At 35.6% G+C, this 27,570-nt stretch overlaps 1 protein-coding gene across 3 annotated transcripts in view; it reads right to left on the bottom strand.

The window, feature by feature from the left end:
* Nucleotides 1-867: 867 nt before the first annotated feature.
* The window catches only part of LOC106072935 (uncharacterized), a 67,719-nt gene continuing 41,016 nt past the window's right edge, over nucleotides 868-27,570 (bottom strand). For all 3 annotated transcript variants that reach the window (XM_056040667.1, XM_056040665.1, XM_056040666.1), the window contains 17 exons: nucleotides 26,860-27,013; nucleotides 25,259-25,428; nucleotides 23,352-23,499; nucleotides 20,493-20,668; nucleotides 18,607-18,843; nucleotides 16,542-16,707; nucleotides 15,096-15,223; nucleotides 13,880-14,036; nucleotides 13,181-13,290; nucleotides 11,961-12,138; nucleotides 10,852-11,036; nucleotides 10,173-10,248; nucleotides 8,519-8,688; nucleotides 5,043-5,205; nucleotides 4,576-4,706; nucleotides 2,999-3,158; nucleotides 868-1,108 (listed from right to left, as the gene is read on the bottom strand). In XM_056040667.1, coding sequence (XP_055896642.1) covers nucleotides 1,003-1,108; nucleotides 2,999-3,158; nucleotides 4,576-4,706; nucleotides 5,043-5,205; nucleotides 8,519-8,688; nucleotides 10,173-10,248; nucleotides 10,852-11,036; nucleotides 11,961-12,138; nucleotides 13,181-13,290; nucleotides 13,880-14,036; nucleotides 15,096-15,223; nucleotides 16,542-16,707; nucleotides 18,607-18,843; nucleotides 20,493-20,668; nucleotides 23,352-23,499; nucleotides 25,259-25,428; nucleotides 26,860-27,013 — 2,615 coding nt within the window. In that variant the 3' untranslated portion in view covers nucleotides 868-1,002. The remainder of the gene's footprint in view (nucleotides 1,109-2,998; nucleotides 3,159-4,575; nucleotides 4,707-5,042; nucleotides 5,206-8,518; nucleotides 8,689-10,172; nucleotides 10,249-10,851; nucleotides 11,037-11,960; nucleotides 12,139-13,180; nucleotides 13,291-13,879; nucleotides 14,037-15,095; nucleotides 15,224-16,541; nucleotides 16,708-18,606; nucleotides 18,844-20,492; nucleotides 20,669-23,351; nucleotides 23,500-25,258; nucleotides 25,429-26,859; nucleotides 27,014-27,570) is intronic.

Genomic DNA, 27,570 nt, shown 5'->3' with positions numbered 1-27,570 from the left:
AAATTTGTCCTAGCATATGGGACGAGGAATGTGCCTTTATCTTTGTGTCTTTCAGAGTATTTTATTAAATTTTGTTTTTGTATCGGAAGATTATGGTTCAGTGTTTTATGTATGATTGCTACTTTACTTTTGAGCCTTCTGTCCTGAAGGCTTTCACCTTTGAGACAAAAAAATAGTATATACAAGAAAGTATTGTATTTCAAATGTCTGGTATGTATTGGGAGGGATTGTTCCCATTTTAGTTTGAAAACACAAGGGTTAGATAATAACACAACTTATTAAGGTTTGTACCATGAATTGGTAAAATTGAACTTTTGGTGAATGTAAGTAAAGTTACAATAAAAAGTTAATTGCTTTATATACACCTTTCAATCCAGAGGGATAGATGATGTGAAGGTCAATGAGAGTGTTAAGTGACCAGGATGGCTGCCTGGTCGTGCGGTTTGCGCGCTGGACTGTCGTTCGGATTTATCGATGGTTCAAATCCTTGCCCGCTCCCATCCCCCGTCGTCCTGCGGGAGGTTTGGACTAGGATGTAAACTATCTTCAACTCTGAAGGAACATCCGAAACATGTAAAACATTTTACAAACAAACCAGAACAATGACCAAAAATAATTACTTCCCCAATGTATGACAGGTAGCCAATAGAGTTGGCTGGACTCAATAATCTCAGTTGACACAGCGTATAATGGCTGAACTTCTCAATGGTTGGATTAACTGCCTGGCCATGTGGCAAACACTTCAGAATGCAGACTATAATTTTGGGTTTGAGCCTTGCCAGACACTATCCCAAGCAACCATGCAAGTAAGTTTGGTCTAGGATGAAATAATCTTCATTTCTGAAGGAATATCTAAAACTCAGAAGACAAGATTTTCATTAAGATTTTATTCGCCAACAAAAAAAATTTTTGTTTCCAATCAATCAGATTCAATAAATCAATATGTATTTAATGTATCAGTCTATGTTTTAATCAATAATTCTTGATCACGAGTGGCAAGCATCAGGTACTTGTACTCTTGTAAGCATAAAGACCTTTAACTTTAGGAAAGTCTTTGGTCCCGACAGGTCTCTGGTTGCTTCCGTCACGATTCAAACGCATGATATTTCTACAAAAATAAATATAATTGGTAATCAGTATAAATTTTAACAAATTATTAAGCCTCAGCTTTGCTTTTAATTTTTTAGCAATTGTATAGCTTGTAAAATAAGAAGATAAGAAGATATAATTATTGTTTCTGGGATCATTTGCCCCTTTAATGTAATTTTATTTTGTGTTATTTCCCTTTATGTTAATGTGATTGTATGATTGTACATAAAGGGTACATTGGAAGATTGAACAAACAATTAGATTTACTTGATGAAAGTCTTAGTTGTGTCAATGTGTCCTATTAAAACTATCATGATAAGCTCTTTATATAAACATGATAATACAATCAAAAGAATAGACGTAACAAAAGCTTCTGGACCAGATAAAATTAGTGGCAAGCTGGTCAAGCTATGTGCGGAGCAAATCTCTTTTATCTTCTCTCACATCTTTAACCACTCGTTGCAAACGTGCGTAATTCCAAACATCTGGAAAACTTCAGAGATCGTACCAGTACCAAAGAAACCAAAAATAGATAGCTTAATATTTCCGCCCAGTAGCACTAACACCTATAGTTATGAAATGTTTTGAAAAATATATGCTTAAACAACTTGTAGCAAAAGTCAATAACAGCCTAGACCCTCACCAATTTGCATATAAGGCAGCTAGAGGAACTGAGGATGCAATTCTATTGCTTTTGGACCAGCTTTATAAGCATCTCGATATACCCAAAACATATGCACGAGTCCTCTTCGTAGATTTCTCCTCGGCTTTCAATACCATACAGCCACATCTAATGATAAACAAACTCAATAACTTAAATGTAAGCCCTTACGTACAAGCATGGGTTCTAAACTTTTTAACCCAACGGCCCCAGTATGTTAAAGTCAACAACACCAAATCGTAAACTCGAGTACTATGTATGCGTGCTCCACAAGGTTGTGTACTTTCTCCTGTACTGTACATTCTTTACACTAATGACATAAGAAGCATCTATGACTCAGTTAAACTCATTAAATTAGCTGATGATACTGCCATAGTCGGTCTTATTTCAGAAGACGAAACTCAGTATCGAAGCTCGATAGAAGAGTTTACTATACGTGAACTGCAAATAAACACTGCATCTATAGAACAAATATCTAGGCGCTATCATTAATTAACAATCTCTCATGGGAAGACCATCTTGGAACTCTGACAAAGAAAACAGCCCAGCGACTTTTTTTTCTATACAAAGTCAATAGCTTTAAACTAAATAAGAAGATCCTAAATACAAAATCTGCTAACATACGGAATAACTTGTTGACAAGGCAACGCTTCATCTAAGCTGTTGCGCCGTCTAGAAGCCATCATAAAAAGGGCATCAAAATATTACACTCACAACATTACCATATTAAAAGGAACTTTTTGAACAAAAGTGTCTAAGGAAAATCAAAAAAATTTTGGAAGACAATGGCCACCCGCTCCATCAGAACTACGTCAGGTCGTCGCGAAGTGGGCGACTGCTGTCAATCAAAACAAGAACGGAGCGGTAGAAAAACTCGTTCGTACCTCGCTAGGTCAGACTCTATCACCGCCACTCGTTGATCAGGAAACATGAATAGGACCAAGATGCCTGTGTGTAGTCGCTGAATGAACTTTTTATGTTGTGTCTGTTGTATTTATGTGTATGTTTCTATTGTGTTGTCTTTATATGAGAAACGAGTCCTTGTAATCACAACAAATTTCCATAAGGATCAATAAAGCAGTCTTAGTCTTAGTCTCAATAAACTTTTCCCCCAAAAAATGTAAATATGCAGGGTGGCTTAAAAGTAGGTTTCCAGTTAATTGGTTGAAGTTACTTGCTTACTTGCCAAGAATATAAAATGATCTTTTTGGGGAAAAGGTGTAGACAGCTATTAAACTAAAAACTTACACTTTGTTGTAGTCAGAGTAGAAAATGTACTGCGGTGTGATGGTCAGACCAGAGAGTCGGGAGCTGTAGTCTGTGAACAAGACAAGTCTATCAAGTGAGCCAGCAGTGTTGATGACTTCAATAGTGTGCGTACCAGAATCATAGAAGTATAATTTCTTAGCTGGGAGAAGGTAATCAAAGAAACACCAAAAGTAACATCAATCAATTGAGATATACTATAGGACAAAATTGTCTCTAGGACAAAAGACACAAAAGTAAAGTAGCAAAAATACTTAAAACAATGAGCCATAACTTACAATAAAAATACTGAGAAAGACACAAAGATAAAGGCACATTTCTTATTCTTATTCTATATGCTAGGACAAATTTGTGTTAGTGCTCCTTCCCTAAAGCCATTAGTGTAGGCATTTAATTCATGTAACTGTAGCTTTGGGTTCTTATTTGTTTGTATACTGTATAGACATTGAGTAGCATGGGGAGGTACTATGTAAACTGGCTAAGCTATGACACACATAGTTCGTCGATCGTGGTTCGAGAATGACCACTTTTGTCATCCAGGGGACTGAGGGCTTTGCACTGGGGTTTTGTGCTCCTCATGCGACTGGTGAGACCTATGTGAGCCCGGAATGTTCGGCTGCACACTGGGCTGGTTATTCCAGCTGGAGCTAGTATCAGTGGCCTTGCTTTTCTTCTATGGCGTTTTTCTTCTGACAGTGTTGTTCTTTTCCTAAGCAATTTACGCGCCAGTTTTTACAGCGCAACGCCATGATGCTCTGTCATGTGCCTCTGTCTCCCAGGTGGATGGGTCAATGCTGAACGCACTTTCCTTCCCTTAGTTGTCCATACAGGAGTCGTTAAGGGATGATACCACTTCATTACAACTATTCTTATCTTAGTCATTACAGACGTTACTTCAAAAAAGAAGATAATTATGTCCTACTCTACTCTAGAAAACCTAAAAGTTCAACTTTCTTGTGATTTCTCATGTTGCTATTTTTAAATTCAATTTCCATTTTACTAGTGTTTACCTCAATGCATGGGGAAGGGGGCAGGGTGGTAAGGCGATTGGCTTCTAAACCGAGAGGTGTCAGGTTTGAAACGCCGTGATAACTGGAATTTTTAGGACACCCTCTCAGTCCATCGAACTCTAATGAGTACCTGACTTCAGTTGAGGAAAGTAAAGAATGTTGGTCGTTGTACTGGCCACACGACACTCTCAAGGACTACAGAAACAGATGAGCTTTACATCAACTGCCCTATAGATCTCAAGATCTGAATGGGGCACTTTACTTTTTTTTTTTACCTCAATGAATGTCAATGTTAATATTAGATTCATGACAATTTGAGCTTGGTACGGGTTGCCTGAATCAACCAGGAAAGCCAATGACTTAGCAGAGTTTTAATCACTAATTAATATATAGGACTAGATCATCACTTGAATAGGAAGTAATTCTCTTTTCTTTTGAATAAACTTCTTATTATAAAATAGAATCTTAAGAGACATGCAAGAAAGAAGCGACTGGTCAGAACTTTGCAATTTTAGTGATGCCGTTCATATTGTAGATAATTATTATTACCTATAGAATCCATTGCTAGACCATCCGGTTGCTTGAGACCTCCAGCTAAGACTGTACTGATCAACGTGTTGCCTTGGTAATGTCCTTTATATATTCCAGGTTGTGACCCCCAAGTTGTCCAATAAATTTCACTGTAAGTTAGCATATATAATTAGTTTAAAGGTTTTTATTATATTTTATTAATTATTTTTAGTATTATTTCTAGTCTAATACCAAAAGCTTCATAATTAATATACCCTAAAAAAAATATCTAGTCTTTAAAAAATGCAGTATTCACTATATCTTTAATTAACAATTGTACCCTATATTTTCCATTCAATCAAAATGGTTTGAGGAAGAATTATGTACATTTCTATTTTGAAAGATACATTTAAATATTATAAACTTTTTAAATCAAAAATACCTAAAAATGAAAACAAATTTGTTTATTGTTAGAATTTTAAACAACTTTTTTTCGTATAACTTACAAAGTATTAGTATCAACTGCAATACTTCTTAGGTCAGGGAGATCTGCATAAAGAGTCTGAAGATTAAGACCATCTGTGTGTACTGAGCAGATTTTGTTATTTCCAGCGTCAGCAAAAAATAAGAGACCTCTTTTGGCATCTATAGTAAGTCCAGTTATATTCCCTGAAAAAGTATACATTAGCATTGTCAAATGTTTGTAAAATGTTTTCTATATTTCGGATGTTTCTTTCAGAGTTGAAGATAATTTGCTTCTAAGTCCAAACCTCCCGCAGGATGATGGGGGATGGGAGTGGGCAGGGTTTGAGCCCAGGACCACCGATAGGCCTGAACGACAGTCCAGAGCGCAAACCACATGACCAGACAGCCATTGCATTTTGAATGGTCTTGAGAAACATATATATCAAAATGCTTGGAGACATTATTTATGTATATTCCCAAATTAAAAACAAGCAAAATATTTGTAGAAAATCCTTTTTAAAAACAAAGCTTATCTAAGGGAAAAAACAATTACAACTATATCTCTCAATAGCGTATATGTTATTTCCCTTTTATCTCATAAAATTTTTTTTTTCCCAATAGTTAATTGATTACTTAATTTTTAAATTGTTTTATGCATTGTTAGGTATGCTAAATAATTATTTAAAGTTTCCGGTTTACAATGTGAGTTTGAGAGATAATGTGTTCAATTACCAATAAAACTTTACATATTTAGCCGTATATGTGAATACTGTAGGGTTAATTTCCTTAGATGGTATCAAACATATAATGAATAAGCACTAATTAATTGACTAACTGGTTAAGTTTTTATTGATTTATGTCTTTTCTATGCCAATAAATAATTGTACACCGTTTCCCCTTGATCTGAGAATGGGTGTGGGAGAAATAACATGTACAAACTTTTTACCAGACAGATAGACAGGCAGTGAGTTGATACAATCTTTGCAAAATCATGGAGTCATAACTTCAAGCTTTTAATGAATGCTCATCTACACTGGCACAAATACCTTTAGACCATGATAATAAAAATTTCAATATCTCTTAAGACTAGATTGAAAAAAAAAAATTGGTAACTGAAGAATTACATTAGATTGCACTTGCCACTTAAAGTCATAGCTTGTTTCTGAGTATGTGTAGGCCAAATTGGTTAACATTTTTATAAAATCTAGCGTATGAGCTATCGTAAAAAGTAAAATTGTATCTTTGTAAAAATTAAAATGAAAGCATTTGCTAGAAACAGAATCTGCTCATATACTGTAGAGCCTAAGTATATGTTGGCCTCCTTCAGTCGTAGAACGACTATGGTTCATCTCAGATCACACTTTCTCATGTGGCTGTGAAGCCCTATTTTGGAGAGACACTCTATCCACAAATAGCACAGATTAAGGTGGCTTTTGTTTCGGTGGAGCTGGCCATTTTTGGATTGTATGTTTTTGCCACAGAGAAGTTTGTATGATTCCAATCTGAGTGCAGTTTTAACACTTTAACTGCATGTAATCTCTTCAAGATAAATGACTTTGTCATTAGGAAACATTCCAACTTATAAACAAGAATCCCCAAGGGGTAGTTCAAAAAGAAACTGTTTTCATTTCAAATTCAATCTGGAGGACTCAATAAGATATGTTTTTCCATGGATTCAAGACAAGAGGACAACAACAAAAATTGTTATCACTAAACACAGCAGTAGGTGTAACATTATACAAGTGAAAATGTACCTGACATTTGAACATAAATTGTTACTTAATATTTAGATTCATCACTTTTTAAATTATTTAATAATTCCAGGTAAATTGTTTCAATATCACTTGACATACATTGCAGTGATTATAATGAATCTTTTAAAAGAATATGGTAATTATGACAAAATTCATTGACATTTATTTTAATGCTTCTCACTGAGTAGCACTTTAAAAAAAAGTTTTAAAAGTACTGGTGTGAAACATACATGACAGTTTTGTGAACAAACATTGATCTTCTAAACCAGTGATGCCCAAAGTACGGCCCGCGGGCCAGAACCGGCCCGCGACGTAGTTTCATCCGGCCCGCCGAAACGTCGGCACAAAAGTAGAAAATCAAATCCTCACCCCTTCAAAACTGTTAGGGCCTCCACTTTTTCTCTGAAGGATTGGTACCATGACCTTTAACGATTGTGCGTTTATGAGTTTATGAAATGGGAATCTACCGAGAAAAGTGAATGGATCTTTTTTTGTGGAACATGATAATTAGCCAGCATATTTGTTTTGTAAAGAAAGTCTGGCTGTTTCAAAAACAAGAACATATACAGCGGCATTATAAAACAAATATGAAGGCCTTTTTGGTTTGAGCCGCGTATAAAAGATTGGTCAAACTACGCCTAGAGATTGGAGGGTCGATGGGAATATTAACCAAAAAGAGACAAGAAAATAAGTTGGTGGTAAAGGTAGCTACAATGTCGCTCACATTTTAAGTAGAGAAATGATCCCATTTTTAGACGCGTAAAAAAATGACTTTAAATATCCCATTAATTAATACTAGATCCAATATTTTCAAATAGTTTTTGGAGAATTTGGATTTCATTATTTTACCTTTTATTGATGTGGCCCGCGACACGCGTGTCGAAAGTTAAAATGGCCCGCAGGTCGAATTCGGTTGAGCATCACTGTTCTAAACAAAATATTTTATAACAGCTTTAGTATATCATATGTTTCAAGCATGTTCAATGTGCTATGGTCCAATCTCTTTTGTGGACCAGTGAAGAGGTTTTTTAGACAAGGTTTCCAAATTGCCTTTAGACAACTCATCAAGACACATCTAGGACATGTTAGTATTGTAACAAAACCAATTGGAAAGTTATCAGTACTAACCCTAACCAGTTCGAAGAAGTGTGTGTGTGTTGTAAGCTCATGAGATTTACATAAACTCTAGATACCTGGGAGTTTCTCACAATGGGGAGTGGTTTGATGAAGATTTTTTGATATCCCCATTATTTAGAACTGTCACTGCGTCGATGCGTTCCTCTACTACGATGTTAGGGGACGGGCTAGTTGGAGCCTAGCTCATGAGAGCAAAAGAGCCGCCTAACACACCCGAGAAGGCTGCGTCAGTCAGCCCAATTTCGCCCATTAGAGCACCCCGCAAATCAGCCAGGACCCAGGGGATCCCAACCAACCCTCGAGTTGGTGTCCAGCGCTATCCGCTTTTCGGAGATTCCGGTTAGGTCTCTTACTCACCATTGCCTCAGTAGCAAGCAACCAGTACCCTTGGCCACTTAAGGAGCAGGGGTGTTCACTCTGTGACCACGATGAGGTGGTACTGGAACGCCAAGACTGTAGATACCAACCGCCACTATACAAGTCATGAGTAAGCAAGTTAGTGAAGGCAGGGATAAATGAGGACATCATGGGTTGGTGCATGGATGACAGAAACTTTACCCATGTAAGTATCGTAGAACTTTTCAAATAGAAATGGGTACAGAAAAAAAACAAATCCTTATTTATACCTCTAAATACATCAACCACCAATGAAATAGTGGTTCCTAACTTGTTCACACTTCTGATCATTGATGATGCATACATCCATTCCCAGTCACTAAAATAAAATGTCTGAGTCAAAGGATCAAAAGTTAGAGCCTGTGTGATCCATTCAGGGTCAATAGTTCTGATGATGTAACTGAAAAAAAATTGTTATATACATTAGCATATAAATTTTAAAAAAAAGATAAAATGGGGAGATAACGTTTGAACAATAAAAGGAAAAGAAAGAAAGAAAATATTTGAATCAACAAATCACAACAAACTCCCAAGCTGACATTGAGAGCCAAGATTTAAAGGTGTTTACAATGTTTCTATATATAAAATAAAAGGATAAAACATAAGTTGTCGCAGTTACAGAGGCATCTTACAACAAGGCATTGTTGAAAAGGCTAAGACCAAAGTTTTAAAGAGACCTATAGACTTTTTCAAAACAAAAGAGTCCTAATTTGGCTTTAAGATCTGTTGATCTACAACAGAAGTGCTATAATTAGATTTTTAAATTAATACCTATGCTATTTGGATGTATAAAATAAGTTCAAAATATATCTAGATTTTAGCATAAATATTATCAGACCATAAACAAGAAAGAGGAAATTATCCCTTGCATATAATAAAGTTGTCTTTATCGAATGCTCTAGCACATATACATATAATTTTAATTTAGAGAGGCTTTGTGCCTTGAGTGTTAAAGTATTTGGCTTCTAAACAGAGAGGCCTTGGGATTTAGTAGCGGTGAAGACTAAGATTTTAAAATGTGTGATTTTAAAGATGCTCATGAGTGTAACTAGGCACATGACATTTATAAGGGACAGCAATAAATTTGAAGACAATGAAAATCAAACATATTGGCCAAAGATGGGAGACTGATTAAAACAATAAAAAAATCCATCTATACCTGGAAAAATTTAAAAATAAATTTAGAGAATTGAATAAACAAGAAACTGTTTAGCTCACTAACCAATTTCAAGAAAAACATTACCAACCAATAATATTTGTAAAATGTTTGTAAAATGTTTTACATGTTTCGGATGTTCCTTCAGAGTTGAAGATAATTACTTCCTAGTCCAAACCTCCCGCAGGACAACGGGGGATGGGAGCGGGCAGGATTTGAAACCGGGACTATCAATAAGTCCGAACGACAGTCCAGCGCTCAAACCGCACGACCAGGCAGCCATCCATCTCAGAAGCAAATACAATGGAATGAGACAACATAGAATCGGGAAGCTAAAATGAAACTAGTGTGATTGGTCCTGGTGCGATTGGTCCTAGTGCGATTGGTCCTGTTGGAGCATCATCAGAGAAGAGAATACCAACCATGTCCTCCAAAGCAGAAATTATGGAGAACTGCCGTATCTGGAAATCACTGAGCAGTTCATTGCAGACATAGGACTACTCGTCTAAACCAACATTACAATGAGAATGAAGAACTACAGGAGATTTAAGGCAGTTCCTCATTGTGCTAGCCACATGACATCCTCTTTAACCATCAGATGTTGAAACAAATGACCCTCACATCATCCTGCCTTAGAGATCGAACGGTGTGAAATGGAAAATCTATTCTTAAACATGTCTTACTAAATAGTATTATATAATATTCCATATCAACATCATTAGACTTGCCTGTTTGTGTTCAAATCCATTCTTATCCAATGACCATTCTCATCGCTAAATAACAAAAAGTTGTCAATTTGAAAATCTGAAACCAAAGAAAATACTGTCCATCACCTGCTGAGAAAACGTTTCAAATTTAAATATTCAAACTGTTTTTGACAGACATATTATTGTTTAAAGTTAAATGAAAAAGATCTAAAGATTAAGACAAAGACTAAGGGCAGAAACTCTTTCAGAGTTGGGCTCGTCCATTCTTTGATCTATTCCCATCACTTTCTTCGTTGTCTGCCTCTTTATTTTTCTCTTAATACTGTATTGAATTGTCCCTTCAGAAATAAAATTACTTCCAAGCCCCAAACCATCACGATGTCTATCTGAAGCACATGCTATACAACCAATCTTAGAACATTTATCATGTTAGGACAGGTTATTTCTACTTACCAGGCTTACAAGAACATTTATGAAGTTAGGACAGGTTATTTCTACTTACCAGGCTTACAAGAACATTTATGAAGTTAGGACAGGTTATTTCTACTTACCAAGCTTACAAGAACATTTATCAATTTATCAAGTTAGGACAGATTATCTACTTTCCAGGCTTACAAGAACTTTTATCAAGCTAGGACAGGTTATCTACTTACCAAGCTTACAAGAACATTTATCAAGCTAGGACAGGTTATCTACTTACCTTGAGTAGAGTTTCCTTGTTCCTGTGGTTCACAGTTAGCTCCAGATCCAAAACAATAATAGTAGCCCCTGTTTTGTGATGGAGAGCTGCACTCATCGATGTGATTTTCAGAGCCCAAACAGCCTGTTCTATTCCATGCATAGTTACTAGATAACTCCCTGGGGTTCATTTTTATCGATACATTTCTGTATAGAAACATAATAGATATTTTAGAGTATTTTTTTATATAATTATCAGAAATAAAATTGCACAAATAACTTTATTTCCCAGAAAGCAATGCTATTAGAATACATTATCTTCATATCTTATATGACACAGATGTTACTTCAAAAAAGAAAATGATTACGTCCTACGCGTCAATGACCTAAATTCTGCCACGTCACCGGTTTTCCTGGCTAGCTCAGGCAACCCATTCCATCCTCTAATAGCGCTAGGGAAGAAATAGTATTTGTACTAATTTGTCCTAGCATTAGTTAGATGAAATAAATATAGGGGAAAAATTTTAGATTAAAAGAGAGAAAAAGAAAGTGAAAAAGTAAGAGCGAAAAATAATTGAAAGAGATAGTTTGATCCTGTAATGAGTTGGTCAACATTTCCTTAAAGAATTTTGCTTGTAGAGAGTCTATATTCTCTTGGCCAACAGAACGCACTACAAACATTAACTCTTTCTCTCTTAATTGACAATACCATCATTGATTTGACCTCATTAAATTAAATTAATGTTCAATTTTAAAAACTTGACTTAGTGTTATATAAAAAGAGCGTACATTTCCCTTTAATTCTATACCAAATAAAACATTTTCTGATAATAAACAACAAAGCTATTGAAGCCCAATCATAACAGGGGAGTGAAATAGTAATGAGCAAAATGAAGAATTCCTTCAAAACATAGAAAAATAATTACGGAGATAAAGAGTTAAATCTATGCTTCAGAAAATCTGTGACTTTATGTAAAATCTATGAAAATGTTACTCTGTTTCCAAAATAATGTTTTCAACTGAAATAGTAACACAACTAAAATTAAAAAAACAAGGGTGAAACCTAATGGATTAATGCTTGCAAGATTAAACAAGACATTAATAATTGAAGGAATCTCAACTAGGAGGTACCTGTTGAATCCCATCATGTGGCAAGCAACTTTGGCATCAGGATCATTCCAGTAACAGACTCTTTCCCAGAGACCTTTGTCAAAGACTTCTATCTGACCACTGTAAAAGTTTCTTGTTCCATACATCCGAACAAAAGTTCTATTAATGTCAGAGGGAAGAGATAAACTCATGTTGTTACCTAAAAACAAAGATTTACATGAATATATGAGGTACATTCATCCCAAACATTTGAAATGAATAGAGAAGTTGTAACAAGACACTTGTATGAACAAAATTTTCTGGAGCAAAATTATTCCACAGAATAGAAAAGCCTTACCCTATGATTAGTTTTTTAATTTATTTTAAATTGCTATTTAACAATATATTTCATTTTTTTTATTTTAACATTTTTCGGATGTTTCTTCAGAACGAAAGATAACTCTCTAGCCCAAACCTCCCAACAGGACAGCAGGGATAGGTGGTGGTTTGAACAATGGACCACCAAGACAATAGTCCAGAGCACATATCACATGACCAGGCAGCTTTTACAATTGACAACAAATCTAAATAAAATACAATTAAAAATCCCCAAAAATATTGTTTCAGACAAATTAAAATTAACAAAAAAGTTAAAAATTAACAATCCTATAATAACCTGTTAGTAATTTTTTTTAGACCGACACAATAAGTGTCAAATATTTCTTTCTTTGTAACAGTCTAACAACTATTTTTCTAAGCCATTAATAATTAATGAACTTTATAAATTAGAAAACTATCATTGATTCAATCATTTATTATTAGGCATTATTTTCAATTCACACTTCCCTTTCACTCCAGTACACATTTCACTAGATCACAGTGTATTCATAATAATAATGGCAATGTCTTTGATTCAGAAGATATATTAAGGATTTATGCTGGCATGGGGAGTGACTCATTTGAATCCAGGAAACCATCAATCCAACAGCAAAGCTGAATCAGCAATAAAAATTCTAAAAGGACATTATGAAAAAATTAAGATGAAGTCCGATGCTAATGATGTTCTCCTGATGTTTAGAAATACTCCAAGGCAAGACACTAATCTGACTCCAGCTCAGATGTTATTCAGACTTTAATAACCAAGCTCTATGTATTAAAGGGCAGTTTTATTTAACCTGCTCATAAATCTCTTTATGTATTTGAAAATATGCTAGAAGTTTTGTAACTTGTTTGTTTCGTTTTGTGATCCTATTTATACATACCTACATAATCTTTGCCGTATCTGTAAACTTTGAGTTCAGACACCTCATTAAAGTTGGCAGGGCCAATTTCTGATTGTTGTGAGCCATCTTTTTTTATTTGCATCACAGTTCTAGTTAGTGTACAAGGAAAAAACAAGTGATGATTTTCTGAATTACATTTTTAATAGGACCATTAAGATAAAATATCAGTAAGTCAAAATGTACAGACTACATCATACAGAGTATGCCCCAAATATTAGGCCATACATAGTAGGCCACATAGATTAGGCCATACAGAGTAGGCCACATAGATTAGGCCATACAGAGTAGGTCTATTATTTTTTTCAACGAGATTTTAGAAATATGTTTCATTTTCTAATTGAGACAACAATAATAATAATAAGTCTTGTCTTCGAGTCCAAAGATTAATGAAGAATGAAGTATTTCCTGTGGCTACGCAACCCCAGCTGTGACTTACATATTTTGCCACATCCCAAGCAAGCAGAACCATTGCTTCCAGTAGTCGATTAAGATTTTCTTTTTGACATCTGCTGTTAGAAATATTATACTAAAAATAATAATACTTCAATTTATAGATCCCTGTTAAATGTAGGCTCAAGGTGCTGTGGTAACATTAGAAAAACAAACACAAGAGCTAAAGTGACAAACTCATCTAAAAAACTTTATATTATTATACATCATAGTTCTTCTGTAACTTACTTAGTCTCCCAAGTTGTAAAAAATAAAACATCATAAAATATGTCAAGTGAGATGTAGTGGTTTTCTACTCCTTGTAAAATTACTCTTCTGTTGTTACCACGAAAGTCTACAGACTCTATAGTGTTCATGCCACTATCAACAAAGTAGATTCTGTTCTCTGTAAAAATAAAGAATACGTTTTATTTTTTTTAACTCTCATAATTCTTTTGTTTTGGATGTTGTTTTTTTTCAGAATTGAAGATTATTACATCCTATCTGAAACCTCCCACATGGTGGTAGGGAATGGAGGCAGGCAAGGTTTAAACACTGGCACTTTCATGATGACAGTCCAGATCACATACCACAGAGCCTGATGGACATCAAGCCAACTAATACTGTTGTTGGCAGGCTTCAGTTGTTTAAAAATTCTATGGTTTATCTCAAAGAAGTTTGAATGATAGAAAATCCTATATATAAGCATCAGTTATGGTCAGAACACGGTCATCCACACAAATGCTTTCCCTTGCAGTAGGATAGAAAAAAAAAGGGAAATAATCACTAGAGCTTGGGATCAGAAACAGGACAATATCTGAAAGAATTTGGACTAAGTTCTTCAAGCTACTCAGATGTAACCTATTCCTGATTTTTCCTTAGGGCTGATACCAAAGTCTTTCTAATGTTTGGTGTTTGTAAAAATAAAATAAAGTTCCCCTTTCAGACCTTTTGGTCTTCAGGGCAGATTCATCTGATTCTATGGTCTTCGGTTAATGAGGGTGTCATGTGGCCAGCACAACGACCAACCTCCTTTACTTTTCCCCAACTAACGTCAGGTACTCATTAGAGCTGGGTGGACTCAGAGGCACCCAAGATCCTGAAATTAAACATCCCATTTTTCACCAGGATTCGAACCCGGGACCCCGGTTCAGTAGCCAAGCACTTAACCACTCAGCCACAGCACCTCATTGGTGTTTATATGTGTGTTAATTAACATTTAGGTTCAGCTACAAAGATTTGAAAACAAGTTCCCTTCTCCCATCAAAGTGGTTGCCAATAAAGAAAACAAAACCCTATTAAGTTTTAGTAGCCAACAAGGAAACTTTGAATAGTAAGACTAATATAATTTTACATTTAATTTACCAGTCATATCATAATTCAAGATATTCCAACAAGCTATTCTAAAAAAAAAGTAATTTAGATCAAAAGATAAACAAGCGAATAATTAAAAAAAACAAAATACCATTGTAATCAATAGCAAGAGAATTGGGAGATTTCAGGTTTGTATCCACTAATGTTCTTTTGTTTGATCCATCATAGCTGGAACATGTAATCTCTGGATGAGGTCCCCAGCCAGTCCAGCAGAGAATTCTGTTTGGATTTTTTTTCACATAAAATTTTTAATTAACAGTTGATGTTCTTTATAAAGATATGATAGGCTTGGGTTTTAACAATAATATTCCTTATTTATCATTATAATGAATATGGAGTTACTATATTTTTCCATTACTCCCAATTACTGGTCTGTGTTTTTGTTTTTACATATTTTAAATGTTCCTATGGGAATGATGATTATTACGTCCTTACCCAGACCTCCCACAGGATGATGTGGGATACTGGCTGGCAGAGTTTAAACCTAGTTCTTTGGAGATAACACTCCAGAGAACATAAAACAACCAGGCAGTAATTTTCTATAACAATATAGGCAGTAACTCTCTATAACAATCTAAGAAGTAATTCTCTATAACAATCTAGGCAGTAATTCTTTATAACAATCTAGGCAGTAATTCTCTCTAACAATCTAGGCAACAATCTAGGCATGATGACTACTTGATATATCAGTGTTTACTTTGAAACATTATATTCCAAAATTGTTTTAAACATTTGTCAAGAGATTCTTACTTGTTTGACTCCACATTATTAAAACAAAATAACAAATTTTTTGGTATTTAAGCATAAAAAATAGTTTGATTAGGAGGCATTAGTTAGATTTCTACACATGAAGATTATGGGCGAGTCAGTAAATCCCTATAAAATACTACAATTTATATCCCTTCTGGAACATTCTGCTTCAAATGATAAAGTTGATTAAGTTGAGTAGCCTACATCTGCTAGTAGGCTAACAAGTAAAGTAGCGATAATACATAAAACACTGAACCATAATCTTCAAATACAAAAACAAAATTTAATAAAATACTCTGAAAGACACAAAGATAAAGGCACATTCCTTGTCCCATATGCTAGGACAAATTTGTACAAATACTCCTTCTTCCCTAGTGCTATTAGAGCATGGAATGGGTTGCCTGAGCTAGCCAGGAAAACCAGTGACTTGGCAGAATTTAAGTCATTGGTTAATATGCATGACTAAATGCAAGACGCGTAGGACGTAATCATCTTCTTTTTTGAAGTAACATCTGTATTATATAAGATAAGAAGATAAGTATACAACTCAGGATCTGAGAAAAATCAAAAGCTTAAGTTTGGACTTCAAATCAAGAATGAATTCAATCAATTCGTTATGCCCTTTCTTGACCCAGCAGCCTTCAGCAATCAGTGATTGAACTGATCTACCACCCCATCCATAATACTTTACAAAAGCTATTGTTTGAGTTTGATGCACTTTTTTTATTCAAGCATACCTCAAAATACTCAAATACCTGCATAAAAGTATTAAAAGTAAAAGACTTACTGATATCGTGGATCTAGAACAATACTTCTAGGACTTAAAATATTAGATGCTACAAAAAAGTGATTTGTCCCATCTAAATTTACAGATGCAATAACTCCAAGACCAGTGTCACTGTAAAACACCTTGCTATGGACCACATCTGCTTTTATATTGTAAACTTCAGTACCTGGTTTGGAAAAAAAAAAGAAAACATAATTGCACTTTACTTAAAAACAATAACATAAGACACAAACCTTTCTGTTCTTTAATGAAGAAAAAAACAATAATAAAGGCAAGAATCTAGTTAAGTGACTTTTGTGTGCTTGTGTCAAAGTGATAGAGAAATATTTTGTTGGTAATAAATGCAAGCCAGGTAAGTGAGTCATCTGTAAGGCAAATCAAGTTAAAAACTTTACAGTCAGCTAGAGAATTTTAAGACCAGAATCATTTCATGACAAAGTATGTGAAGGCATTTTTATTTATTCTTTGATATTTCTCATTTAACTTATTTGTTTAAAGAATGAAACTACATTGAATTGATAAATAAAATTATAGTTTCATTAAACAATTTTTGAGATCGTTTTGCAATACACTTATTTCTTTTGACAGATATTTCAATTCCTCATCATGCCCAATGTCAAATACAGAGAAATCTAAAAGAACTTTTCATTTCAGGAACCCAATACTGTCAATATAATCTAAATTCTTATACTGTTAATATAATCTACACACCAATACTGTCAATATAATCTACACCCCAATAGTGTCAATATAATCTACACCCCAATACTCTCAATATAATCTACACCCCAATACTGTCAATATAATCTACACCCCAATACTGTCAATATCTATATAAGCCTGAGGGTTTGTATGAAACTACAGAGAGAACTTTACAAAGTAGAAATCTATTTGAATGTCACTACTTCCCTCCCACCTAACATTTAGTCTTGCTATCTGTTTATGGCATTCAATAGTTTGCAAGTATTTCATATTTCAGATAGTGTACCAATCAGCCAAAAAAAAAATATATACATGGTTAAAAATTGTAACTTTTGTATAGCGCTACTTTCATGCTTATAGCAAGCTCGGAGCACTATGGTCCAATCTCATTTGTGGATAGAGGTTTTCCGTGCTGCCTTTAGGGTCTCAGTAAACACAACTCTGCCCGAGTCGGGTGTCGAACCTCGAGCCCCCTTCATAGGTAGCCAAGCCAAATTCAAGGGTACTTAGCCTCTTGACCACGCTTTCCACTATGGTTATGGTTTATCATAATAGTGTTGGTGTTCTATAAATCACCATCCTCTATCAAGACACCAGTAAATGATGGGGCACTACCATTCACCAAGTACCAGGTATGCTAGTTACACCTCTGGAAACTACTATTTTGATTCATAATAATAAGTGTGTAAATGTTAAATTAATCTTGCTAACATACTATTGCTATGGCAGAAGGGGTGTATGGGGTATCTAGGAGAGGTAGCACCTCTAAAGGACAGGCTTCGTACCCTCTTTTTGAGGGTACTTGGCTCACTCTTGGTCCCCGCTCTGTACCCAACTCTCACCAGTGGCTCCCAGGGAGCTGTAGCATATGCAGCGGCCACACCCCGGAAACGGCTTTGACAGGCCGGCTAAACCAGGTAGAGGGTATCTGATGTGTCCGTGACACTCAGTACACTGAGGTTTTGTCAAACCTAGCATTTGAAGTCTGAACTTGACGTGACACTCAGTACACTAAGGCTCTGTCAAACCTAGCATGTGAAGTCTGGACTTGGCGGCCTGTGCGAAACGTCACAAAACTAGACAAATCGGACAGAAAGGCAACTACCAGCACAGTGCTCTGGAGCACTCGAGAGCAGGACAAGACACACAGAAAGTCTTGGTCATCCACTGTATCCAAACTCATCCCCGGACGTCTTGACCAAATCTTGCTTCCGTAAAAGGATGGGCTTAAGGAGGAGAGAGTGAGGTTGATGTGTTGCACTAATCCTCCTCACTTAAATCAAAATTCCAGTGCAAGTCACTGGTCACCCCCCCCCCTTCCCAAATGGCAGAATTATAAATGAAAACAAAAAAAAAGTTTTACTTAGCTCTAGCTGTCTAACAAGTCGTATATCAGTCCCATCTGATCGCATATTTAATATCTGGTTGTATTTCTTATCATAGACAAAAAGTCTGTCAGAGCCAGGATCAAAGTCAAAACTCCCAGGAATGTATACAAGTGGCAAAGGAAGGGTGATGTAGGTTTGAGTGCTGAGGTACATTTTGTAGATAGACTTTGACTGTGCATCTAGCAGAAGGAGCACATCATCTTTATTTTCCTCTGAAAACAGACAACATAGTAGTTTTTAAACTCAAACTTAATAAAAAGTCAATCTTTTGATTGCCAGGTTTTTGTTTTTTTTAGGTATTAAAATATATAACATTTGTATTTCAATACTCTTGCTATTAGTTTATAAAGATATTTTAAACAAATATTTACAGTTTTGTTTTAAATAAGCTTTCTTTTGAATACCGTTACTGATTTTAAGCCTTAAATTATGCATACATTAATTAACCCTTTAAGCGCGTGTGGTAGTTTAGCCTCTAGACATCAGAATTGTAATTCCATTTTGCATGCAATCATTGTAAAACAGCTCAGCACTTAAAGGGTTAATTTTTAAAATGCACAATGCTAGAAAAATATATATAGTAATGCTGATTATAATAATAAGGAAAAAATAAACAATACAATACTGTCACTGTCATGTTTACTGAAAACAGCTGATGTCATGATGTCAGATATATCAAAAATAAATGGATGGCTGCCTGGTCGGCTGCCTGGTCATGCGGTTTGCGCGCTGGACTGTCGTTAGGATTTATCAATGGTCCCTGGTTCAAACCCTGCCCGCTGCCATCCCCCGTCATCCTGCGGGAGGCTTAGACTAGGAAGTAAATTATCTTCAACTCTGAAGGAACATCCGATTCATGTAAATCAAACAAACAAAACAAACAAGCACAAAGTAATAATTATATCCAACCATTCTGTCTAAGTATAACAATACATCTGGTTGGGTTGAGTTTCTTGCATGACCTAGTTTGACTAAAAGGTCTGAACAAATACACAAACCTAGGAATTTTATTTAATATTTTGGAATGTAGAACTTGGAATTTTTTTTGAACTGTCTTCTATACCACATAGCATTAGAACTACATAACAAACTAAGACAATTGAACTAAATAGCACAGTCTATAATATCAACAGCATCAGATGTGTCAAAGTATGCAGGTCGCAACTGGGCATGCATGGTCACGTGAAACACATTATCTTTGGCATCAACTAGTACAACCTACTTATGTAAGACACTAGGACTTTAGACCTATTTATGTAAGACACTAGGACTTTAGACCTACTAATGTAAGACACTAGGAGGTTTGGACTAGGAAGTAATTATCTTCAACTCTGAAGGAACATCCGAAACATGTAAAACATTTTACAAACATTTTTACTAGGACATTAAACCTACTTATGTAAGACACTAGGACTTTAGACCTACTTATTTAAGGCACTAGGACTTTAGACCTACTTATGTAAGACACTAAGACTTTAGACCTACTTATGTAAGACACTAGGACTTTAGACCTACTTATGTAAGACACTAAGACTTTAAACCTACTTATGTAAGACACTAGGACTTTAGACCTACTTATGTAAGGCACTAGGACTTTAGACCTACTTATGTAAGGCACTAGGACTTTAGACCTACTTATGTAAGACACTAAGACTTTAGACCTACTTATGTAAGACACTAGGACTTTAGACCTACTTATGTAAGGCACTAAGACTTTAGACCTACTTATGTAAGGCACTAGGACTTTAGACCTACTTATGTAAGACACTAGGACTTAAGACCTACTTATGTAAGACACTAGGACTTAAGACATACTTATGTAAGACACTAGGACTTTAGACATTATTGAAAATGCCAATACCTGCTCTGCAAATGACACCAGCAGCTTTATTGGCACGGCAGTTATGTTCTCCCCAAGGTCGATGTGAACATTCTAGGATAGTAGTTTCATTGCCACGGCATGTTACATCATCCAGCATCACACTTTGACTGGTATCATAGGGAAATCCTGCAGCCCGCACTGCTTTAGCTCCATATCTGTTAAATCATAAAACATTACACAGTATCAGCATCACAGCAGCTAGCACTGCTTTAGCTCCATATCTGTTGAATCATAAAACATTACATAATATCAGCATCACAGCAGCTAGCACTGCTTTAGCACCATATCTGTTAAATCATAAAACATTACATAATATCAGCATCACAGCAGCTAGCACTGCTTTAGCACCATATCTGTTGAATCATAAAACATTACATAATATCAGCATCACACCAGCTAGCACTGCTTTAGCTTCATATCTGTTAAATCATAAAACATTACATAATATCAGCATTACAACACATATAGCACTGCTTTAGCATCATATCTGTTAAATCATAAAACATTACATAATATCAGCATCACAGCAGCTAGCACTGCTTTAGCTTCATATCTGTTAAATCATAAAACATTACATAATATCAGCATTACAACACATATAGCACTGCTTTAGCATCATATCTGTTAAATCATAAAACATTACATAATATCAGCATCACAGCAGCTAGCACTGCTTTAGCACCATATCTGTTGAATCATAAAACATTACAAAATATCAGCATCACAGCAGCTAGCACTGCTTTAGCACCATATCTGTTAAATCATAAAACATTACATAATATCAGCATCACAGCAGCTAGCACTGCTTTAGCACCATATCTGTTAAATCATAAAACATTACATAATATCAGCATCACAGCAGCTAGCACTGCTTTAGCACCATATCTGTTGAATCATAAAACATTACACAATATCAGCATCACAGCAGCTAGCACTGCTTTAGCACCATATCTGTTAAATCATAAAACATTACACAATATCAGCATCACAGCAGCTAGCACTGCTTTAGCACCATATCTGTTAAATCATAAAACATTACATAATATCAGCATCACAGCAGCTAGCACTGCTTTAGCACCATATCTGTTGAATCATAAAACATTACATAATATCAGCATCACACCAGCTAGCACTGCTTTAGCTTCATATCTGTTAAATCATAAAACATTACATAATATCAGCATTACAACACATATAGCACTGCTTTAGCATCATATCTGTTAAATCATAAAACATTACATAATATCAGCATCACAGCAGCTAGCACTGCTTTAGCTTCATATCTGTTAAATCATAAAACATTACATAATATCAGCATTACAACACATATAGCACTGCTTTAGCATCATATCTGTTAAATCATAAAACATTACATAATATCAGCATCACAGCAGCTAGCACTGCTTTAGCACCATATCTGTTGAATCATAAAACATTACATAATATCAGCATCACAGCAGCTAGCACTGCTTTAGCACCATATCTGTTAAATCATAAAACATTACATAATATCAGCATCACAGCAGCTAGCACTGCTTTAGCACCATATCTGTTAAATCATAAAACATTACATAATATCAGCATCACAGCAGCTAGCACTGCTTTAGCACCATATCTGTTGAATCATAAAACATTACACAATATCAGCATCACAGCAGCTAGCACTGCTTTAGCACCATATCTGTTAAATCATAAAACATTACATAATATCAGCATCACAGCAGCTAGCACTGCTTTAGCACCATATCTGTTAAATCATAAAACATTACATAATATCAGCATCACAGTAGCTAGCACTGCTTTAGCACCATATCTGTTAAATCATAAAACATTACATAATATCAGCATCACAGCAGCTAGCACTGCTTTAGCACCATATCTGTTAAATCATAAAACATTACATAATATCAGCATCACAGCAGCTAGCACTGCTTTAGCACCATCTCTGTTAAATCATAAAACATTACATAATATCAGCATCACAGCAGCTAGCACTGCTTTAGCTCCATATCTGTTGAATCATAAAACATTACATAATATAGCATCACAGCCTGGGGTGTGTATATGATAAAGCAAGGAAAACATAAAAGATGCTTTTTAAAAAAAAACAAAGCTTATACAAAGTCATGTAATTGAATCAGTTAGGGTTAGGTCATGTAACTAAATTTATAATAATTGTATTAGATCTAGATCTAGACCAACAACAATAAATCTGTGCTATTAGAAATAATTTTGTTTAGCGCTATATTAGATCTGAATTCTGGTGTCTATCTCCTGTTGATTGACTTTATCGTTTAAGACATTTTCATCCATTAATGTGGCCTCTGTCTTTGGCAAATGGTAGATTTAAGAAGGTACTTTAAGCCATGACTTGGTCCTTACATGTGTCATGTTATGTCACAACTAGGAATTAGTTATTTGTTTCGTAAATAGGGGAAGTTTCGGCTTTGAGACAATGACGCGACTAGTAAAAACAAGTCTAGGATTTTAGGAAGAATAACGAATGTTGACGGCTTTAGAGAGAGGCAGCTTTTTATGAACGTAGAGATTAGCTTGAGGACATTTGACAGTTCCCTTCGGTATTTCTTGTTCGCCATCAGCATTGACTAACTTATATTGAAAAGGATAAGACTGAGACTGCAGATCTGTCTTGACCATTCAGTCAAACATATTGTTAATCACAAACTTGAAGTGGAAGTCTGGTTTATGTTATACAATTTGGGTTCATCTCGCATAACCTTTTTGTGATTTATTGTTAAAGGATTTTGTCTAAGCCTGGAAGCCTATTCAAACTAACAAATTTAAAAATATTAATAAAAATGATAAAAAGTCGTGTACCTTTGATACCCTAGCATGTAACAAACCACCTGAGCATCGGCATCAGTCCAGTAGTCATCACAGACTATTCCCCATTCGCCATTGTAGAAAACTTCAACAGTGCCACTATGACTAGTATTACCATGAGTCAGACGCAGCATAGCCTTGCCTTAACAGATGACAGAGTAATAAAAAGTCTCAGCAATGAAAAAAAAAATCTTGTGTGCATTAGCAAAAATAAGAATTACAAAGATGTCTCGTGACATAAATGAAGGCATGGTGGCAAAATATTAAAGTACTTGGCTTCCAAATTGAGGGGTCTCAGAACTGAATCCTTGTGGAATTTTAAACTTATTGATTTTTAGGATGCCTTTAAGTGCACCCAACTCTAATCATCACCATCTCATCTCTGAATGTGGTCCCTTCTGGGACATAGGCCACCAACCAGCTTCCTCCAGGCATCTCGGTTCTGGGCGAGTCTCTCCAACTGTCCCCACGTCTTGCCCATTTGCTTGGCATCTACTTCCAAATCACGGCGCCATGTATTCTTGGGCCGCCCCCTCTTCCTCTTTCCTTGAGGGTTCCAGGTTAGGGCTTGCCTTGTTATGTTGGATGCAGGCTGGCAAAGGGTGTGACCTATCCATCTGCAGAGTCTCTGAAAAAATATCTACTTCAATGGGCTGCTGCTTTGTTCTTTGCCACAGTTCCTCATTCGAGATCTTGTGTGGCCAGCGGATCATAAGAATCTTCCTCAGGCAGGTATTGATAAATACTTAGATTTTTTCATGGTGGTGATGGTGGTAGTATTTGCTTAACAATGGTGTTAAAGAGCCTAATCTTGGTGGTGGTGCTTATTTCCCTAGATCCCCAGGTGTTCTTCAGCCGATGGAAGGCTGCTCAAGCTTTACCAATACGGGTTCTGACATATGCATCTGTTCTTCCATGGTGGTCTATGACACTGCCGAGATAGGTGAAGCTTTCCACCTCATCCAGCGCCTCACCTTGGACTGCAATGGGTGTATTGTGGGACGCCTTTATCTTGAACACCTTGCTCTTCTCTCTCTTTATGGTAAGACTGAATTGTCTTGATTGGGTCTTGAAGACAACAACAGACCAGAAGTGGAACGGTATACAGTGGACACTGTGAAAACAGTTAGATGATCTTGACTTTGCAGATGACTTGGCTCTTCTTTCTCACACACAGCAGCAGATGCAGGAAAAGATAAATGTTGTTTGCAGACAATTCAGCTAGAAACCCAACTCTAATGGGTATGCAACATTAGTTGGAGAAAGTAAAGGCAGTTGGTTGTTTTGTTGATTTACTGATATCCTTATTAACAGTTGTCCATAAACACATGACTTTTACATTTGAGTAAAACCAAAAGCATTTTTTAGGCATTATCAATTGTAAAATTAAAAATTCTCTTTTTGCTACTATAGTGTACCAATGGTAAAATATGGTATATATTTTTTTGGAGGTGAGTTCAATAATATAACATATTTCCCTACTAAAAATAATACATTTTTAGAAACATTGATTGTTGATATGGTGCGCAAAGGTGCACGCGTTCAATATAATAAAGTATCATTCTCCGCCATGACACTAATGGTTGTTGTTTGTTTATTGCTGACTGTGAACCTAGATCATAATTAACATGGTCGCAGCGGTGTATAAATGATCAAAGGTAATCATTAATCAGTATATAAAGGTTTATTGTTTGCAATAATAAATAGGCAACAATTCAAGGCTACGCCGTGCAATGGCAGCTAGAAATTTCCTTCTGCTACTATAGTGTACCAATGGTAAAATATGGTATATATTTTTTTGGAGGTGAGTTCAATAATAGAACATATTTCCCTACTAAAAATAATACATTTTTAGAAACATTGATATAGTAAAAAAAAAATGTTAAAAGTTGCTATACTACCTGCACGACAGTTAACAGCAGCCTGCACTTCAATCGGACATTCGGCATTTCCCAATTCTAATATGTTACAACCCAAAAGATTTGACTCATTACCATGACACTTTATATTATCAATGAAATAAGGAACATAAGAAAAAAATCTTGTTGGTCTTATAGCCTTGGCTTCAGATCTGTAGAGGTGAAAAAAGATACTTATTATTAAACTAGAGCTATGTCATACACCAGTGATGCCAAAAATACGGCCCGTGGGCCAGATCCGGCCCACGACGACGGTCTATCCAGCCGGCTCAAACGTCGGCTCATAGTGTAGAATATCCTCCCTTCCCCCCCCCCCCTTTTCAAAAAAAGGTAGAAAAATGTATCTTTACCTTTGTTAGGGCCCTCAATTTTTCTCTGATGAATAGGCACCAAGACCTTAAACACTCTGATGTAAAATCCACCAGGAAAAGTGAACGGATCTTTACTTTTTATGGAACATTGTAAGAAGCCAACATATTTGTTTCGTAAAGAAAGTTTGGCTTGAAAAAAACAACGACAATAAATAGACGTCATTATGAAACCAATATGGCGGTGGTCAAGCTTGCTCCAATGCTGCTCACCTCTTAAGTAGAGAATCGAAGCCATTATCTAACACGCAATAAAAAACGAGGAACTTAAAATATCACAATAATTAAAGTACTAGATCTTCGGGGGTTTCTCATGAAATAAGTTTGAGGTCGATGTCGTTTCCATTTTGTGACATTTTTTTGTAATGTGGCCCGCGACACGAGTATCGGAAATTAAAATGGCCCGCAGGACGAATTAGATTGGGCATCACTGTTATACACTTTTCAGACTTTAAAACAATGTTTAATCATTGCATCATACAACGGCCCTGAACAGCTAGATATTTCAGATTGAAGTCTTCTCTCAATTATCAATTCATGAATGCAAAAGGCAAACTTTGTAACATCTTGTACTTATCTTATCTTATCTTATCTTACTTGCTTCGAATGTACCTTACACTTTATAGATAATTACATTCTAGTCCAAACTTCCTGCAAGATTGGGGGGGGGGGGAATGGTGGCAGGCAGAGCTCATACCCGGGGCCTATAGAACAACAGTCCATAGTGGATACGGTACCTCATGACCATGCAGCCATTAGTGAAGTAATATTACTAGATGTATCATTTTTCTGATCTTATAAATTAAAAATATTCTCAGAAAAGAAGATAATTACTCCTTTATAAGTCTGTGTTATTCTAGTCATTCAGACTAAGTGACTTAAAATTTGCTATGTCATTTTAATCGATTAATCCTAATTTGCAAATAAAAGGGGAACAAAAGCTCTGAATTATAACTTACATAGTTCAGTGAGTTTTCTCTATTGCAATTTAAATTTCAGACATTAATTTTTCCATTCACAGAATCTCTAGAAAGTAATGAGGCCAATTTTGGAGTCAAAAGATGCCATTTGTTGAAGATCTTGACGATTTAACAAGATCTAGGTCAAGTGCACTAAATTGAGCTTCACTTTTGCCATTGCCTAGCTACTTAATAAAAACTTGTTTTAAGTTATAATTTTAATAACAACCCTAAGTTATAAATGTTAAACATTCACCTTTCATATCCCAGCATGCCACAAACTACCTGAGCTTCGGCATTCGACCAGCCTTTATTACAGATAAGTCCCCAAGTGCCGTTGAAAAAAACTTGCACTGATCCATCGTACATGTGTGTGCCATTCACCAGACGAACAGTTAAATTGGAGATTTCTGAAGAATAATGTTGTACTATATTGATGACTATCAAGTGGACGCAATTAGCATTATGTCGCTTCGAAACAAAAAAATGTCTTTAGACACTTCAGAACAAAAAAAAAGAGATGTCACAACATTTCCTATCATAATCTTTACACTTAATGTAAGTTAGAGGTTTAGATGGTCAAGTAATCTCTTTTAGAGGGTCAAGTACTCTCTTTTAGAGGGTCAAGTACTCTCTTTTAGAGGGTCAAGTACTCTCTTTTAGAGGGCCAAATATTCTCTTTTAGAGGGTCAAGTACTCTCTTTTAGAGGGTCAAGTACTCTCTTATAGAGGGTCAAATATTCTCTTTTAGAGGGTCAAATACTCTCTTTTAGAGGGTCAAGTACTCTCTTTTAGAGGGTCAAGTACTCTCTTTTAGAGGGTCAAGTACTCTCTTATAGAGGGTCAAATATTCTCTTTTAGAGGGTCAAATACTCTCTTTTAGAGGGTCAAGTACTCTCTTTTAGAGGGTTGTCACCGTGTTATTTTATATGTTATGAATGTGGCTGTGGTTATCAATGTAGGCGTG

The sequence above is a fragment of the Biomphalaria glabrata genome, chromosome 9, assembly GCF_947242115.1.
Source record: "Biomphalaria glabrata chromosome 9, xgBioGlab47.1, whole genome shotgun sequence".
Taxonomy (NCBI): Eukaryota; Metazoa; Mollusca; class Gastropoda; family Planorbidae; genus Biomphalaria; species Biomphalaria glabrata.
The sequence above is the reverse complement of the archived record's forward strand: the minus strand, read 5'-3'. Positions and strand labels throughout refer to the sequence as shown.